The sequence below is a fragment of the Varroa destructor genome, unplaced genomic scaffold (genome assembly GCF_002443255.2).
Source record: "Varroa destructor unplaced genomic scaffold, Vdes_3.0 BEIS01000005.1, whole genome shotgun sequence".
Lineage (NCBI taxonomy): Eukaryota > Metazoa > Arthropoda > Arachnida > Mesostigmata > Varroidae > Varroa > Varroa destructor.
In genome coordinates this window covers 1,400,554-1,419,254 of record NW_019211458.1, presented here as the reverse complement: position 1 = coordinate 1,419,254, position 18,701 = coordinate 1,400,554, and the positions used below count along the sequence as shown (strand labels likewise).

General features: G+C 36.8%; 3 protein-coding genes across 5 annotated transcripts; 1 reads left to right on the top strand and 2 right to left on the bottom strand.

Moving 5' to 3' along the window:
* Positions 1-153: 153 nt before the first annotated feature.
* Positions 154-4,085, bottom strand: LOC111251157 (uncharacterized). 2 transcript variants are annotated; one of them, XM_086991609.1, is made up of 6 exons: positions 3,809-4,085; positions 2,356-2,690; positions 2,012-2,182; positions 1,673-1,837; positions 1,215-1,375; positions 154-713 (listed from the first exon to the last, which is right to left on the bottom strand). In XM_086991609.1, exons 1-6 carry the CDS (start codon positions 3,951-3,953, stop codon positions 326-328), a joined length of 1,365 nt encoding a protein of 454 aa, XP_086847735.1. In that variant the 5' UTR covers positions 3,954-4,085; the 3' UTR covers positions 154-325. The 2 variants fall into 2 exon arrangements, with proteins under 2 accessions (XP_086847735.1, XP_086847736.1); XM_086991610.1 differs by having other exon boundaries at positions 3,306-3,925.
* A 1,306-nt stretch (positions 4,086-5,391) lies between these two features.
* Mpp6 (M-phase phosphoprotein 6) lies at positions 5,392-8,695 on the bottom strand. The gene is made up of 4 exons (XM_022807514.2): positions 8,125-8,695; positions 7,302-7,395; positions 6,739-6,818; positions 5,392-6,321 (listed from the first exon to the last, which is right to left on the bottom strand). Exons 1-4 carry the CDS (start codon positions 8,292-8,294, stop codon positions 6,198-6,200), a joined length of 468 nt encoding a protein of 155 aa, XP_022663249.1. The 5' UTR covers positions 8,295-8,695; the 3' UTR covers positions 5,392-6,197.
* A 451-nt stretch (positions 8,696-9,146) lies between these two features.
* Positions 9,147-17,566, top strand: LOC111251165 (cytochrome b5-like). 2 transcript variants are annotated; one of them, XM_022807519.2, is made up of 4 exons: positions 9,147-9,425; positions 9,533-9,666; positions 16,482-16,634; positions 16,975-17,566. In XM_022807519.2, the coding sequence occupies exons 2-4, from the start codon at positions 9,559-9,561 to the stop codon at positions 17,104-17,106; spliced, it is 393 nt and encodes a 130-aa protein (XP_022663254.1). In that variant the 5' UTR covers positions 9,147-9,425; positions 9,533-9,558; the 3' UTR covers positions 17,107-17,566. The 2 variants fall into 2 exon arrangements, with proteins under 2 accessions (XP_022663254.1, XP_022663253.1); XM_022807518.2 differs by having other exon boundaries at positions 9,197-9,429.
* The last annotated feature ends 1,135 nt before the right edge of the window (positions 17,567-18,701 follow it).

Sequence of the window (18,701 nt, the reverse complement as noted above, 5' to 3'; positions counted from 1 at the left end):
CCTAAACAAACACGCATGAAGATCGTGTTTAAAGAAATAATGTAGAGAAATTGTTGCTCTTGAAGAACTATAACAACTTGGGATTGAGACCCATTTAATTATTTCATGGAATGGAGTTCTAAAACCAGTATTGTATAAAAAAAAAAAATAAAATTGTTTTAAGTAACAACATTATGGAATTTATTTAATTGCGATTTATGTACATTATTCCACGGATGTATATATACACCAAGCTTTGTATACTCTTTCTGTGAAATAAAGAACATTTACTCTTAATAAAGAACCATATTGCAGTTGCTCTAAGCAGTAGAGGTTATATAGTACGTCACATATCACGCACTTTTGTATTAGGCACGATGGTTTCACTGCCACAAGTGTCGCCTATCACAATAGACTCAGTTGTTTTATTGACCATTTCTGAAGCAGCAGATTCGATATTGTTTACCACGTTCTCCTGTTTTTCATTTCCGCACTTAAGTTCTTTGCTCGGTTTAGTTTCCGCAGACGTTTTTTCGGCGTCCCCGGATTGATTCCGTCTTTTTTCACCTTTGCTATCTTCTTCACCATCAGCATCACCTTTTAGCTGAGCACCCTTGCGGGCAGGTATAGCTCTAATTATAGCCTCTTCCCATGTCATTCCATTAACGCGATTTAAAAGAATTTCGAAACAATGATCGATAGTTAGCACCTTGCGTGTCTTCATGTCCACATATCTGTAAACAAGTTCAATTTGCACCGCATTAGATGAAATACTTTTTGCGAACAATTTTACACGAACACATTATTCATTGCTTTAATATAAAAGGTTAATTAGATTAGTTTAATATAAAAGGTTAATTAATAGACTTGTCAAACAAATAAACACTTTTTTCGGTTCGAGAAACTGTAGCTGATGTATATGATATACTTCCGCATACCATAATATCGCAATATAATTGCAAATGTCAGCTTGGAGTGCTGGCCTTCTGAATATGATTCGTTGATAACCTAGGTAATTATACTGTTCGATTTAAGCTTGGGGTAAATAGGAGACATAGGAGACGCCACTGTGCAGACAAAATGTATATTATGATAAGGGTTATTTATAAATATTTTTTATTTACTTGAACACTTACGTGATCCATAAGCACTTCCTTTAGATCATGCATGTTAGACAGTTAAAGAAAACAGAAAGATGATAAGACATATCCAGTTTGGAAATTCTTTTAATTCACCTGTCTAGAGGAAGCCTAGCATGTCGGACCCCTGCGTCAAGCGCTCGCTGGTACGTGACCCCTTTAAGTCTATTGTGGTCGACCATACACCCGATAATGTAGACTTCTGAATCGACAAGTTCACTAAGCTCCGTATCCGAGTCGCCAGATAAATAAACCACCTATGACCAAAGATGAAGGTTACAGTGTTGATCGTTCGACTAAAGACAGCTAAAACTTTTATTGGAATAACTATCTGATGCCGTTATATAATAGCAGAGAAACCGATGTATTATGTTACCGATGCGAATAAAAGATACATACTAAAAATACAAAAAACAAAGGGTTTTTTTTGTTTAGATCTGTTTAACGAGAAGTAATGGCCAGTCCATCCGGATCTATCATTGAATCGATAACCAAAACTACATCTAAATATACTTACTACCACCCTACTACAAGGCATATTTAAAGCAACTTGCCTGATCCCTGCCAAAGTGCTCAACATGATTCGATTTAACTTGATGTACATCCCAATTATCGAAGCCAGGCATCTTTCCAGTCCAGTATTCGGTGCCTTCCAACCCAGTTAAATAGAGCTGTAGGGGACGATCGGCACGGCGATTCATCGCATAGCATCGTTGTGTCTGGAATCATGTAAAGTAACAAACATCTTGCTTTAGCCATTATATTTGAATAAATAATGATTATAACAATTATCATGATTTTTGCGTTTTGTTTCACCGTTTTATATGCCAATGTCACTGATTTTACTATAAACAATTAAAAAGTAAATCCGTTAATTAATCAATCTCACAAACCTGTTTTCCGGCTTTCATCCGTTCAGCATCGGTCATAAGACCATGAACAGAAAGATCAAGAGCCACGCGGACTTTACATACGCTGTTCGCCATTCGGACGATGCGCTGACGTTTCTGTGAAGGCTCTCGAGTCCCCTCTCGAATTTCAGACTGGCGCTTCTTACGCTCAGCCTAATGGCAAGTTACATAAACAAAATTCATTTTTGCTGGCTTACTCATTTTTTATATTTGTTTTATGATTTGATGTGACCATTTGGTGGCAATGTTTTAATTTTAAACTCATCCAAGTCAGTATAATCTGGTTTAATAAGAAGGCTCAGTTTAAAACACACAGATGCACGTACTTTTTTCTCATCGTTTCTCCGCTTTCGGTTGGCAACCCATTCTACCTCTTTCCAAAGTCTTTTTCGTCGGTTTTTCGAAATAGTTTCACTGGCCAACTCAGTTTGCAGCTCTCGCAGGCGATCCTTATCTTTCTCTGGAATAGCATCATCGACTAGATACTCCCCTATCTCTAACCTGGGTTGTTCGCACGGGTTCACAACATTTGTCGCCATTAAAGAAGCCTCTTTTTTGGTGTTCGTAATCACTGAAATAGATATATTTGCTGGGGCCTGCCCTTCACTACCCCCTGAGCAGTTTTCTTTAGTCATTGCTCCGTCCCGTAGCAACAGCAATCCTGTTCGAATGAAAGTATATACAAGATAATTAGACGGATTCGTTGGAAATATCTCATGGGAATATAATGGGCACAAACATTTTTTTGCATAAAGCCTAAATGTTTCATCCCATTTTAGTAGTTCCAGGATATTTTCAGAGAATACTTTGAAAACTTTATACGAATATTTATTTTAAAAAAATTGTTTGTCAAAGTGATTCTTTTACCGATTGAAGCCCCTTATTGGCTCTAATGATACCAAAAGTTGATAGGATTATAGCATCTTTACTTAATATTTTATTATGGTGGACTGAATGAAACTCTGCCAATTCACGAATAAATGACAGATCTGTCATTAATGTTATGTTGCATTATCCTCCTTGTTTTTTCCTTTTTAGAAAATCGTTTGCAAATCATTGTATGAATCGAATAGGTACCACGCGCTCAATAATGTTCTTGCGTGATGTGTTACAGATGTGAACTCTAAGAAATGCGGATATTATTAATAGAGACAATTATTTAACATAAGTTGAATTTAATAAGCATTATTAAAGTGTTTTGATACTTACGAGTTTTACCTAGTAATACAATAATCTAAGTAAAGAAGTCAAATTTTACTCTTCGAATTACACTAACCTTGTCTGCATCAGGTGGCATCCACGTGTGCACGTAGTTATACCAACATTCCAATCAGAAAAGAATAATAAAGTAGTATAATAGCGTACGTAAACACAGGTAAGCAATTTATGCGCGTTTCATGTAACAGACACGAGGATCTAACAATCTGTATAACTAATGTTGTGTTTTTCCAATAATGCTTCTTAGCACTGATTTTCAACTATTAGTGATTGATAAATTGTTGTAACAAAATCTAGTTGAATTGCAATTATATTCAATATACGGCGCTTAATCGAAGCAACAGGTATTAACTCCAATCTTTAATTTTCTAGCACAGAAGAATACATTTTTAAGGAGCCTGAGAAATTATCTGTCTGGTTCGATCTATAGTTTTGTAGGAAGAAAGCCTGGCAAAAACATCGAGAATATGTCCTGTGGATATTTCGGTATTAGAAGCCATCGAGGCAACAAGAAGTTGGCATATATCATCGGTGGCTAAAATTTCGTTCCGATCAACCTGCCTGGAAGGAGATAGTGTGGATCATCTGAAAAAACATCGGTTCCAAGCGCATAGCACTGTTTAGTGAATACTGCTAAAGCTGACGTCGTCTGCTTCAAAACTCTAAGGCTCCTGGTAAAAAATAACAGAGGAGCTAAACGTGACATGAGCGAGCGACGTGAAAATTACTCTCCGATAATCTCTGGTATTCATTACAGTCGTTGTAAATGTATCGTTGCTCCATTATTTGTTCTACATTAATTTGCGCATTTCCCTAACATTTGGTTATTATGATGATGGCAAACATAGACAACAAATTACGCCTAGCAGATGATCCGATAGCTTGCCATTTCCCCAATGTCAACATTGTGAACGAGTACATCTCATAATTTCGTATACTTAATGTTAGTATCCTTTTTTTTTCATTTCTTACACGCAACAATTGTTATTAGCAGTTAACACTTACCGAACTCACATGTTTTAATTGTAGCGTTTTAAAGGCAAGATATTGGGATGTTTTGATTTCTTCGTAATATCTTAATGAAGCGCGCCTAGTTTACTCGATCACATTGTGCATGTTTTTACACATTCTTCTTGTGTCATATAAAAAAAAGCAAAATGAACTAGGTAATGAATAGTGATATACTATTTCGTCTGTAGATCAATCGCAAACAAAAGTAAAATGGACACCAGTTTGAGAGAGGTAATTGTATAGTGCGTTTTTAATCGGACGGCCGATTTCCTGTTGCGTTCCTCGGGTACTACTTTCAGTATTTATTGTGATTATTATAGTAATGTACTAGTAAGACGTATCTATAGGGGGAAGCATTCAAATTAGGTAAAATTTTGACGCGCTATTTGTTGTAATAAACATATGTGCATCAGTCACTCCTAGTACCAAAGGGCAGCTGGTTTTTTTCTGGAACAACACAACAAACTTGTCATGGCGAACAACAGTGCGCTCTTTCTGGAATTTGAACGAAGATCAGCTATTATGCACTGGACAAACCTTCACCAGAATTAAAAACTTTCTTGTTTGCTCAAATTCTCGCCAGTTTTTAGCGCTTTTTGAAAATCCTGAGAAAAATTTTTATGAAACAATTCGGACAGTCTTTAACAGAATTTATAATTAAAGGACTCAAAAAGTCACCGAAAGGCTCGAAAGGCCATTATTGTTACACCTAGATTTTTGATACGAAAGTTGTCCACTGTTTTGGAATGAAAACATCAATTGCCAGTTTGTTTATCCAGATGACCTCTGACGGCCAGCCTTTCTGCAGCTTTTTACGCCTTTTTGCACCTTTTAAGTTTCTTCGCTATTTTCAGCTTTTGCATTTTTTAAATATTCTGCCTGCTATAGCCCAAAACTGAATTTTTCTGGAATTTTTATTATGAAGCATAATTTTTTGAAAGGAACCTAAGTTTGCACCTACGAACATTGCGTTGTTATTAATAGAAAGTTATTTGCGGGTTAAAGAGCGAATACTCTTCGAAAATAATTAGTGAATAGTTTAAGTCCTGAACAGAGTCTGTAGTCGCGGTTAATTGTGTCTCTATTAAATAAGTGGCACCGTCAGGAATGGAACTATTGACACATGCAAAGAATTTCGTTGAAACATTTGTTTTTATTTAAATGTAGTCTTAGATTTTTTTCAACTTTAGATGTGCACCATGTATCTAAAACATACATGTGTACTTCTCTAAAAAAATGCTATAAGTAATGAGAGATTTGTAACCAGGAAACGGGAATCCTAAAATGACAGGACGGCGAGCTGATTATCCCAGTTTGTAATCAACATGTGAACCAAAGCATATCATTCACTTCCTTAGAAAAAAGACGAGCAATATTCTTATGAGTAGAAGGGTGATTAACTTGAAACCCAGTTGCAAGAACCGTGGCATACATTTTTCTTCTGTACATTTAGTACTATCTAATCCTTTGACACGTTTTATTTTGCTTTATAGCCTAACGCATCATTCCACGCAAATCTTCAAACTCATCTTTGGCTTCTGAAGAATGACAGCACACGCTTGCTTGATTACTCTTTCTGTAATCACAGAAGCTCTGTTGATCTATTATTAATTCAGTTGAGAACCAGATCAAACTTAGGCTAGAGTTTGACAATACTAAAAGGACTAAAGAGAGTCAACCATAAACTGTGTTTGAAGTATAACTGTATATAATATCGTATATTTCAAAAGCTCTGCACATCATTTGCAGTGCAAAGATGGTAACCGAACCCTGTGTTTTTAGGATTGATAAGTATGTGAGGCGCGTCATGACCGATATTTATTTAAAATTTATATCGGTGTCGATTGTTCGCTCACAATCGCGCATATGATATATGTTAAGCTTACTCTAACGTTATATACATATGATAACTGCGTTGGAAACGAAAAAACAGACTTGTTTAGTTATCATCTATCCGTGGTTTTTTTAATTTCTTCTTTTCTGAAGCCTTCTCTATGGATGCTTGCGAACGGTCTCGTTTTCGTATAAATTTTTTACTCATAGTATCCACTGTGCTCGAGTACCTGAATATTAACAAAAAAGAGATGATGATTAATATTTGTTCATATATTCAGTAGAGGACAGGCGTATCGTATAAACAAGGCCCGCACAGTATAATCTTAAGATACAATATAAGGGCAACAATAAGGGCGTGTGAATAAGTTTTTGGCTGTAATAAGGCACGAATTGATGAGGACGCTATGTTACGTTTTACGTGTAAAGCTAAAGAAACCTAAATTTGCGACAGTTCCTTGTTATACTATAATATATCACAGCATAGATAAATGAAAAGATACTACCATAGCATATTACACCTCACACGAAAAATTATTTATGATTTCTTTCAAAAACTAGGAAAATGGCTAGTTCTTTCTCCGCGTCATACGTAAGGTGAAAAAATAATGAACAGCTAAAATGAGTAAGTAAATGAGTTATTTCACCTTTCTGCAAATTCCACATCGTCTATTCCGCCCATTTCGCCGAAATGGGGATCTTCGGTCTCCTCTTGTGCAGTAAGTTTCTATTCATACAGCAATATTATTAATTTACTTGTTAGTAATTATATTATAAATACTGAAAACCATAGCTTATAATGCAGCACCTCTCCATAAAATTCATGCCTACTTTAATTCAATAGTAAATGTGTTAAATACAAACACAAAAAAGAACGAGATACAGCGCTCCAGTTTTAAGATTTTGAAGTAATTGAGTTTTTTTTACTTGATTTTTATCTAGTCCGATCATGTAAAGGATATTGTTACACCCAGTTTTTAATACGTAAATCCAAGCTTTCAGTACTTAGTATAACTAAATTTCCCAAATGCCAGCTGAGCAGCACCCGACTGGATGACGTCATCCAGCACAACAGACGTACGCTTTTCGTAAACGTTTATCAAATAGCATTGCTTTATTGTCAAAAAAGTAATCAGTCCTCTAGGCATCTGTCTTTATTATTTGTTGACATAGTTTTTGGTAAAACATTACGTGATTTGTTGGCTCTTACCTCTATCAAGGGGTTGCGGCCTTTGAAAGACATTCTGCCAGCTACCAAGTCTGCGCAAGGGACGAAACTTCGTTCGTGAATGAAACGTTTCTGCCTGCACCAGCGTCGTAATCATAATTTAATTACAGTACATTTCTAGAATTTCAATATTTTCTGAAGCACCTCTTTATAGGCTAGCATGTTTACTTTTGAGAAGCGGCTTACTTAGGTGGGAATTGTTTCTACATAATTCAAATTCATGGGGTGACAGAGTCTTTGCCAAGCGCCGATGTATGAGACTCTATAATTAAATCCGCTTCTCTTCAAAAGGCCCAAACAGCACTCCTAGACAAGAAACATAATCTTAGCAGCGCTGTATAGTATATTTATAACGAACCAAGTATCTGGCTCTATATGTAAAAACTGAAAATAAGGAAATCTAGGCAAATGAAGTCACCCTCATTTAAAGCATTCCTTTACCATAGCTTATTAACTCATATATAAAGCTCGAACGCTTTCATACCTTAATTTATAAAATACCATCAGATATCAAATCAGTTTACCTATAGATACCATCTATTTAGGAACTGTATAGATGGTGAACACGGGCTTGGAGCAACAGGAAAGTTTAAGCCGTTACTAGTAAAGCTTTCTAAGTTGGCAGTTGATACTTTTCGTCTCTAATGCAAGGTATGCCCTCTTAATCGACAACGAATCTTACTTACACAAGACGGCAAAACCATAATTGTTTAGATTAACTCAACCGAATCGGCCTGCAGAGACCTCTTTTCATGCAAAGCTTGCATAAGTAATAATCGATTTGAATGTAAAGCGTTTTACGTACGTGGCTTGTTTCCCCTCAAGCTTCTGAGTGAGACTCGTGCTGAATAGAGCTCGTTGTTTTGCTTCGAACTGATCTTTTTCATACTTCTCCTTTGTGCGTTGCATAAACTTCATTTCTAGAACATTCTTTGATAGCTGAGCATTTCTGTTTCCTGTACTCGAACGAAACATCTTGGCATCAGCTATAATCTTTTAAACCGGTTGGTTCAATTTGGATCGCAAAAAAATAGTATAGGCTGTCGGTGAAGTTTCCTAAACCCCACAGTAAATGTACATGCAGTCTTGAGATTCACTGTTCTCCGTAGTAATATAAAAAGCTTGACTGAAATCTTTAATCCAAAAAATGAAGACAGACACAGTTCTTATAAACAGAGACTTTCACTTTTTCATTATTTGACTCGATATGCAACACAATCGCAAAATTTTTAGTTAACAAAAGCGAGCTTTTCGGTGTATATTTCACTGACAGATCGAAAAGCGTCAACCAAACAATATGTGAATCGAACTGGTGGAACTATTGACATGCCGTTCTGACGTTTAATACAAACCGACAGAAGTTATGGAATCAGCAGACAAAGGCGGAGCGCGCGCGACGACAACGTATTTGACGCTTTTCCGTCAAACCAGCGGGATGAGGACAGGATGAGACAGGAACTTTTTCTATGCCATTATCTTATCATCAGCCTTGGACCTATGTTTACAAATTATCAGAAAGTATCTTATTTTTACTCTTTTTTGAATGTAACTCGACATCGCTTTGAACTGTTATGCCTCTGTGGCTTCCTGTGTACACTCAGCTGGCCAGATGATCGAAGCTGCAAATCATCTGCTTGAATTCAATAACTGGGTAGTGGCTGGCAAGGACCCGCCAGAACTCGCTCCGAAAGACGCTCCTTCCTGTTTTCCAATAGTCGGCGGTGTTCAGTCGTTTGTTTACGTGCTCTTCATTATTCCAGTTGTTGTGGTCATACTGGACAAAGTTGCGGCGGCAGGGTAACAGGTACCGCCGGCAAGGGAAATTGTTGTTAGTGTTGCCAGCAAGTCGCAGAGCGACTAATGGTCCACGCTTGTAGAGACAGCTACGTCACTTTCGAAGAGTACATCAGCGCCATCGTTCGTTGGACGTCACTTTACAACCACTAATACTACAGGGATAGCCACTTTTCGGATTGTCCTTGATGCTCCGCTGCGCCTACTGCTCATTTACCTGTGTTTGTCGTTGAGGAAAGTCGTCCTTTCGAGCCCCCATCAAAGACTGGTGTTGGCGTTCGAGTAGATTTAAAGTCTACTTGCTTTTCTTGTGTAGGTAAGTTATGGTATCTTTTCAGTTGCGTGCCATACGCAAGTCTAAGTTCCTCAGAAAAAAGTAAAATTACAGTAATGGCACTCTTGTTAATTATTTTGATCAGGTTCAACACGAGTACACGAAGACAAAATGACGACGAAATACTCACTCGAAGAAGTGCGCAAGCACAACGGGAAGAGTTCGTGTTGGCTTGTGATTCACGAAAACGTTTACGACGTCACGAAGTTCATGGAGGAGGTGAGTGGAGATTTTAACGTTTGACAAAATAAATATATGTTAAATAAATGTAAGAAAAACAATGGGTAAGCCAAGTTGGTATATTATGCGGCAGTTATTGTATATAAAATAGAATTTAGTGCCAAAAGTGTGACAAGTGTGGCACGTACTCAGCGCAACAGTTAACTCTAATGCGACGTGCAGGCCTGCGGCTAAAGGAATTTCGGGTAACACCCAAACTTGTCACGATAATAACAGAAGCCGTTGGCAGTTGTAGCAGCTTAATAACAACATTTGGCAGCTGCATATGTAGTGCTTGAGGAAACAAGTAATATTGAAGAATAGAGATTCCTCAACAATTTCTATTGATAAAACACGAATGCACCACCATTTAAGCAATTGTGGTATCAATACACATGTGCCCTTTTTAATAATTCTATCACCTATGCGTAATTACTTTCTGATTTGGCAAGTAGACACCTTGTTTTAGAGCTTACAATTAGCTCCTACAGGTGGATCCTAAATTAGATAGGCTATGGAGCTAAGTTTCACAAAATGTAGATTTCATGTTCGCTTAAAAAAAATTTAAATAACTTTATGCATATTTCATTTACGTTTTATATCTACGATTGCGATTTTTGGTCAATTACGACATATCCAATAGAACAGATTCCAGACATTTAGGCCATCAAGAGGACATATTAGGAGGGCAGCGACGAGTGATTTAGCCATAGTCGGTTGTCTATATTCAGTCCGATAGTGGTGTCAGCAATAACTTTACAAATACTTTCGAATAGCTAGCTCACTGAATGTATATTTGAATTTCGCCACTACATTTTAAACCCGATCTTAGGACGTCTACTATATGTATGTCAATAAGTCTTAAATAAATCGTCGTTCCGATATACTTCGCTAGTGTGGCCTCGCAGAGATTCTTCAGAGGGAAAACAACCCAAATGTATAAAAGCTAAAAGCTAGGCATTGACAGCAGGGCAAAGCTGATCTATCAATGCTAAATGATTGCCAATAATCTTAATAGATGCAGAAATGACTTTTTGCTCATTTTTGTAGTTGAATTCTAACTGCAAGTCATGAGGCAGAAATAACAGTATCGCTTATACTAGATACCCTGCACGATCTGTCTCTTTTCTCCCATCATCGCTACTGTTACTTATACCAGAAGTGGCGGTCGTCAAAGACAGCCCTCAGTTATGCCATCCTTGGTGTACCGTATGAGAGCAGCGAAAGAGGACCGTCTATGTAACAAGTGGAACAATCTACTAGAGGCTTGTGTGCCTGCCTAACAGTAGACGCTTGTGTGCCTGCCTAACGGTAGACGCGTCATTAGATGTTACACAGCCTTCATTCCTTCGCTTGATTCTGTAGAACAATAACAATTTTATGGAACAATAAGAAACACATTAGAGATTAAGGGGTTGACGGAGACACGAAGTGCTTATTATCACAGTTGTCAATTTCTGTATCGACCCTAATGGATAAAAATAAGACGCCCTATATTGCTCGTGTAAAACGTATAATTTTTGCGGTTTATATATAATGTCAGTCGAATTTTGATATTTTTGTACGATCTATATGGCCGTGAATCCAGACGATCATGCACGTCACTTTTCGTACTTAAATGGGAGCTGCAGTTCTATATTCAAGCGTATATAGTTTCTCTCCGATCTTAGAGGATAGTTTTTCAAACCAAATATACGAAGTTCCCTCGATTTAATAGGTGAACAAAACGCGTGCTTTTTTGCACGACTCTTGCGCTGATCCACTGCTGGTTAGCTTAACAATTCTGATGGAGTAGTTGTTTGCTCTTTAACCCCACGCAATGTTTTTATTCTGAGAAACAATAGAAATGGTATGTCATATAGTTTAGGCTGTTCGATTGCAACAGCGGTTTAAAATTTATCCTAGATTTCCATAAGATTTTGTTTTTTACCAGAAAATCATATTTTTGGCTATGAAATATAATTGAATGTTGGTGTGTTTCGTGCTGAATAAAGCTAACATGTGGAACGATTTTACCCTCGATATGCTTCAGTTTTCTAAAAGCAAAAAAAAAAACCTTAAATGCTCTAACATCTGTTTTTTGTCTATAAAATATCTCGTAGAAGTCATTCGTGTTTGCTGTCAATATTGCTGTTTTTGTTATATATCTATATCGGTTTAGGAAGATGAAAAAACGGTTAGCAAATAGCGGTACATTGTATACCTGTGGTGGAATAAATTAGGAAGTTTTATTTAAAAGTGAAAAAAAAGCATGAAGTCATCCGACACAAAGGTTAATACTGATTGAATGGAAAAGGAGGGTTTTATTAACACACAAATGTACAGCTAGTTTATATGCTCTGAATTTAAGTTCAAGCACTGATCCTAGCTCCCAAGAATGAAGTGGATGATAACTTTAATTTATAAGGCCGTGCAGCGACTCGAGGGACAAACTTTTATGCACTTCTCTTATAGTATATGCAATTGAACTACAAAAGTGAACCGTGCCTGGAATACCTCGAGCTCATTCATCGATGGTATCTGTGTATTAGCAGCCTATGTTTTTTGCCCTTTCAGTATAATGAAGTTCGGAGTTGATCTCGGAGGCACCTAGCATGAACTTTTTATGCCAGCATCGTCGAATGTCATCCACTTGTTTTCTGCCGTTGACCCGTCATAACAACCCTTGAACAGAATGCCCTTACGAGAACATGGCGGACCAGGTTACTACTGACGTTAAAACAGCCACGTTAAAACAAAGCTCAGCTGATTAAAGCTTGACAAAGAGATCACTCTTTGTCTCACAAAGAGAGACAAAAAGAGTGAATAGGGTCCTAGCTTCTAGAAGTTCGTCTTTTTGCTTTACTAGCATGTTCTTGGGCATTTAAGTAAGCCATCGAATAGGGAAGCAATACCTTGATGATTTGAAGTAGCACTGGCTTAATGAACTACTGACCTTCACCGTGTTGTTAAAAAGAATTTGCAACTCTCTAAGTGAAGAAGTTGAATTAGGTGCATTGCTTCGGTGATACCTTTTGAAAACGGCATCGTGTCTTGCGAAGTCAAAAGGTAGCATAATGGATCACATTTGTAAGTTTTCCTAATAGGATGGCCAATCAATTTTTAATTTACGAGAACAAATATAGCTCTCAATATGTAAATCCATCTCTTTTCGCTTTTTTGCGAAGATTGAACCTTCAGTGGTTAATGTGCTAATTTTATGTCGATGGTACACGTTATCCTAACAATTTTTTCAAGTTCGATACCAAAAGCAAAAACTTAGATTATCGGATTAATTGTTAATTAATTTCAGGTTAAGGCTTAACCCCGACTTAGAAACTTTTCTTAACTATAGATGCACATGGACCTAAAACAAACAAACCCTTATTTTCTGTCCATATGTGGGTTGTGTGCGTTTGATGTAGTTCTTCTGTTATAATATAGCATTACAATGTAAATAACACACGGTACAAGCTAAGTTGAATACATGGCGGAATTGATAATTCCTGCACATTCAGATAGTCGGCGAAAATAGTTTTTGATCTGTGTAGACCAAGAGCATTTTCGCCGAGATCCAGAATAATTTTTGCTTAGAAAATCTAAAATAGTAGGTCACGACCAATTTAAATTGTTGGACAAACTCTGCTTCACACATATTTTCTCATAAAACGGTTTAAACGATAGGGAAAAGGGCCCGGCAACTGTTAAATCCCAAGCTTGAGGTGGCGGGCGGATTGATATATTATTATCGAGGCGAACGGTATCTGACAACCAGTGTATACTCACATGTTGCAAAGTACTTGACTGATTGCTGAAAAATATTGTTTTTTATAGTGTGAATAGTCAGCTTTAGGTCAGTAGCTTAATCAGTGCAGGCCAATGTTAGTTGTGATAAATGCACTTGGTTAATACTTCGACCACGCAGGTAGCCAAAAGCATCACAGACCAATGAATACGCGCGACGAGTAATAATAATAAGAATAATTACAGGTAGGTTGACCGCCACATAGCTGCTATGCTGGGGTGCAAGATTCGCGCCTATAAGGTCCCTGTTTTAATCCCAAATTAAGGCTTATTACTTTGTGCAAATTGTTTGAAGTATTAATATCAATTTGCCGGTCAGCTTCATTTACGTTGCGCTCCCTATTTTAGTGTATTTAAAATAATATCCACCGCGCTCTGGGTATTAAGCGTTTGGTTGGTTTAGCTACGCTGAGGCCTTACCATTTTTTTTACATCTTTTTATGGTGATTATTTTATTAATTCGCTAATTTGCACAATTTTTTTATTTTTATGTGCATTATGTATGCATAAAACTATAAAGCAGACAGAGGTAAAACTAGCGGTTTGAAGATTAAAGAATTTGACTTTGACTAACTGTCATTATTCGATGTTCGTAATACTTATAGGTCCTTTGACTTTTTATTTAGGGACGGGGAACTGTTTTGAAAGTTGGGAATTTGAATATCAAATTTTGTGCTGTTTGTTCCACAAATCGCCCTGACGCCCAGTGTATACATAAATCTCTTTTGGATAAACTGGTCGAATCGGCGTGTATTGTTGATATTCCCATAGCTTTATTTACGAAATAAAATCCGTTTGAAACTTCCTACTGTAGAAAAAATAGCCTTCCGCATTTCACAGAGGCCGTACTACATCAACAACAGGTAGGGCTGTCTCTGTTTGATTTCCTTGTAAAGATATAAAAGAAAAATCTGATTGAGAAACAGGACTGTTGTTGGTAGCATTGAAGTAATATATTTGCTTGCACTGTATGGCCTACACTTGCTAATAATTACATACATCAACTAACAATCCAACTTGGGTTTTTCGTTCTTGTTTTGCCTAAGTAGTGAGTATTTTTCAACAGATTGGTTTGTCTTAAATGGCTGTTGCATTGATAATGTCATTCATTAACAATGTTCTTTGTTCTTTAGTAGTAGCAAAAAAAGTTGTGCTATTTGTCGTATAACGTGAGTTCTGTCATCAGTACCAGGCTCAACTGATATTATAGATACATACGTACACAACTACCTGGCAACGTTCTTATGCGGGAATAAAGCGTATGGCCGTGATACGAAAATGTACTGTCGCGGCGTAAACATCTTTTGTATATCGATATACTGTATTTATCTGGAATGGTCTTTTTAAAATTGCAGCAGTGGAATGTACTGCAAATAATCACAGATAGTTTTTTATTACCCTTCAAGGGTTTTACGATGTGTGATGGTTTTTAAAGATAAATAAAATTTAAAGGCACTCATTTTTAATTAATTTTGTATAATTACTTTACTATATAGTTAATAATCTTTGCTTAATGCCAGAAATGCAAAAAAATGAAAATTGCGTACTTTTAATGTCACAAATAGTTTTCTTGTTATTATTAGGTTGTTCAGTATGACGTGCAAGAGAGTGAATTCCAACTTTCCGAACTTTTTGTACAAGCATAGTTATTTTATCTTCAGTCAAAATATGTACCATTATTGTTTATGACCCTCTGCCATTTGGATAATAACCTATTTATTCCGCCGCTGTAAAAGCCTATGGTGCGAAAGATCAGAGCATCGAAGGGTAATTTTGACGTAGTGTTGAAATTCAGACTATTATTTTGTTAAAAGATAGTCAAGATTTTTTGAAAGAATAGTAATTTGCGGAGTAGTATCTGACGAGTACGATGGGTGACTGGAAGCTTTAGACTCCAACTTCTGCATTTTTGTCAACGTGATTCTTCGCTCGTTCTCACACTGGAACGATTGTGTTGTCGTGCGATGGAAACTGTTTACGTTTGTTTACTAATATTGGTTGTTTAATGCATAGTTTCTTCCCTGTCTGTTCCAATGATTGAAAGTACACAGTTGTCATAAATAACGAACCAGAACTCTCGATGCTGTAGTAAATGGCATCTGCATTATATAGACACTACAAGTTTTATTATAGGATTATATATATAATAAGGGTTAATATAAGACTAGGTCACTGTTATAACATGGAAGCAGCGAGCAGCAAGCGTCTCAACTTTGCTTTACACGAAACACATTTTCTTCTCACTCGAGTCTAAAATTTTCTTGCTAGGGTTTTTTTAACTAACGCCTCGCAGTGTTCCTAGGCTTAAATTTTTTATTGAATACAAGGCTTATAAGGTAAGCTGTTGCCACCGTTGTAGCCAATATGGGATTCATGTCTCTAGACCACTCGAGTTTTCTAATTTTTTATGTCCCACTGCAGCTCGCTGGTCATCAACCATCCAACTGAATATTTCAGATTCCAGAAAGAAAAACGGCATTCCCAGAATAATAAACATTTCATATTGTTATAAAATAGCGTCATTTTCAAATATGAAATCAACTTTTATCACTTTTCACAATAAACGGTCTAATAAATCGAAATAGCAATCCCCGAATTTAAAAAGTGGTAAGCGAATCGTATGATGCTTTCAATAGGAAGTAATGGTTATTAAGAATTATCACGCAGAATTATTACGATTTTCAACTGCAGTTTCAACTGTTTTTCTGCAGTTAATTTTTTTTTTTGTAAGCTACAGAATAATGGTGTTTTCATTGGTAAAAGGAATTAAAAAATTGCCGTTAATCATTGCTTCAGGAAACTAGCTCGTAACAAGAAAGAAAACATTTTTGCTTTTGGTTTTGAACCTGGACCACATCCCTTTCCTTCAACGTTTGAGGCAATCGCGTTGTCTCATTAACAACGTAAAAGTTATATGAACCAGATATAATTCAAAAGTGGTTTATTTAATGTAATTTAGATCATGCTATTTGGTAATGTCTCAGAGATGCGATTATGACAATATTCATGTTTTACTTTATTTGTTAATGCAGCACCCCGGTGGCGAGGAAGTGCTCTTGGAGGTTGCAGGAACTGAAACCACGGAGGCTTTCGAGGACGTGGGCCATTCCACTGATGCCCGCGAACTAATGGTGCAGTACAAAATCGGAGAACTCACTGACGAAGATAAGTCAAAGGTTAAGAAGGTAAGCTCTCACTTTGATTATATGCTATTAAATACTGCTGATGAATGTTAAGCTTTAGAGGACCTTTAATGACTGCTATTTGTTTAAATACATTTTTAAGTCTTCCAGTGTACATTATATGTATACATTATCGATTTATTATGCATATACCGCCGGGTATATACGTAGTAAATTATTATAGATGACATAGAAGTTTACATGATGTTTACATGAAGTTTACAGGATGACATAGAAATAAAGAATATAATTACTGGCTTTCATTGTAAATTATATGTGTGATTTGACTGGCGTTTTCTTTCTTCCATTGATTCTAGTTTATGCGTATATGTGTTTTATTCAGGTGACGGAAAAATCACAGTTCCGCGAGTCATCAACAACTGGAAATGGTGTTTCGTCGTGGCTTCTTCCAGTTAGCGTCGCCGTCGGGGCCACTATTCTGTACCGCCTTTTCCTCAGCTATCAGTCCAGCTAAGCCGTTTTTCTGTCAAATACGCAGATCTGTCACTAAGTGCGTCCTAGAATTACTCTAAGTTTACTGGAGCCGTTCGAAGTTTAACTGGAAGCTTCAGTATACTTTTTTATTTTCGAGGTCAAGTTTTGCGCTAATGGCATATTTACTCAAAAAAACTCACTTTCAAAAATCTGGTTAAGTATGATAAGCGTATGAGGGTGTCTTGACGGCAGCTTTTTCGATTTGGTATTAATAATGAACAAGCAAACAGGGACCATGAAAGAGGTTAGGGTAGTATTATACAATTTGTTTCATCATTTATTACTCTGATTTTAAATGGTATAATGACTATTATTATTAAGAAATGATGGAAAACAAGTTATTGTAAGGCAGCCTCACACGTCTTGTTTAAACGGCATGACGGCATAGAATACATGAGTGGTGAATAAACATATTTTACAGAAAAATGATAACTACACAAGTTGTTTTCTGTTGGAATATATGTTTGTCGTTTGATGAGCACAGCTTGCCCAGATGTTTACCTTCCAATTTACGCTAAATTATAGTCTTACCCTATATATTGCAGCACCAGTTTTGAAAATGGCCCTAAACCTTAAATTTGGTGGGCCCACGAGAAATTTCTATGATGAACACATTATGTCTAAGAAAATTCATTTTCGTATTAAAACTTGAAAAAACTATACTTACAACTTGAATTGCGCGCAAGCTAGCAGGAAATACAGCTGAATTGGATACAATGTAATCCCCCGCAGCACGTTGAGGGAGGACGATGTGCTCACGTGTGGTACAATTTTTCACCACTAATATCTGCTCATTATGTCGAAGTTTTTATTTGCCCGGACATTTCACTGCGTATGGTAGTTGACTGTTTTTGATTATTCCATAAGGCCTGATTCCTTGAAAATGAAGATGGATCTTCAAAATACTTTAGAAAACAACGAGAGAGAGAGAGAGAGAGAGAGAGATAATTTTTCTTAATAAAACATTGCAAAACACCTTTGGTGAACAATTGCCTGGTAAAGCTGAACCACGAGCATGTTCAAAAGGCGTAGTGCCAACAAAGAGAGAATAGTCGTCGACATAGACTGGCCGGATCCATGTAGGTTTGGCTGATTAAAACTACCATTCTATTAAACACCATTTGAGTCAGTAACATATAGTAGTATCATATTAGCTTGATAGGACAGTTTTTACCTAACAAAAAAAAAACGCATTTATCTCGAATTCTAGCAATTATGTATTCACAGCTTTACGCTTTTCTCTTATCTACCGATTTATTTAGTCCATCGTTCCGGGAATTTTCAGGTCTAGTGCTAAAGAACTCATCAAGAAAGTTTCTAACACTCCCTTGATTGTCGAATGTACTGGTATCAGTTTAATTTTTCAATGCTCGGAAAAGCTAAAATCCATCTGTGCGAAGTTTGGGGAATACGGGAGATGCAGGACGGCTGGCTGCTTGAGGTCTTGTAAAGAAACTTTCGCGGTATTTACCGTGTGACGTCTGGGATTGTTATGGAGAAGCACGTGAAATTTGTCTTGGTTAGCGGGTTTTTTTTTAAGAACTTATGCTTCTAGGGCTTAAGCCTGTCTGAGGA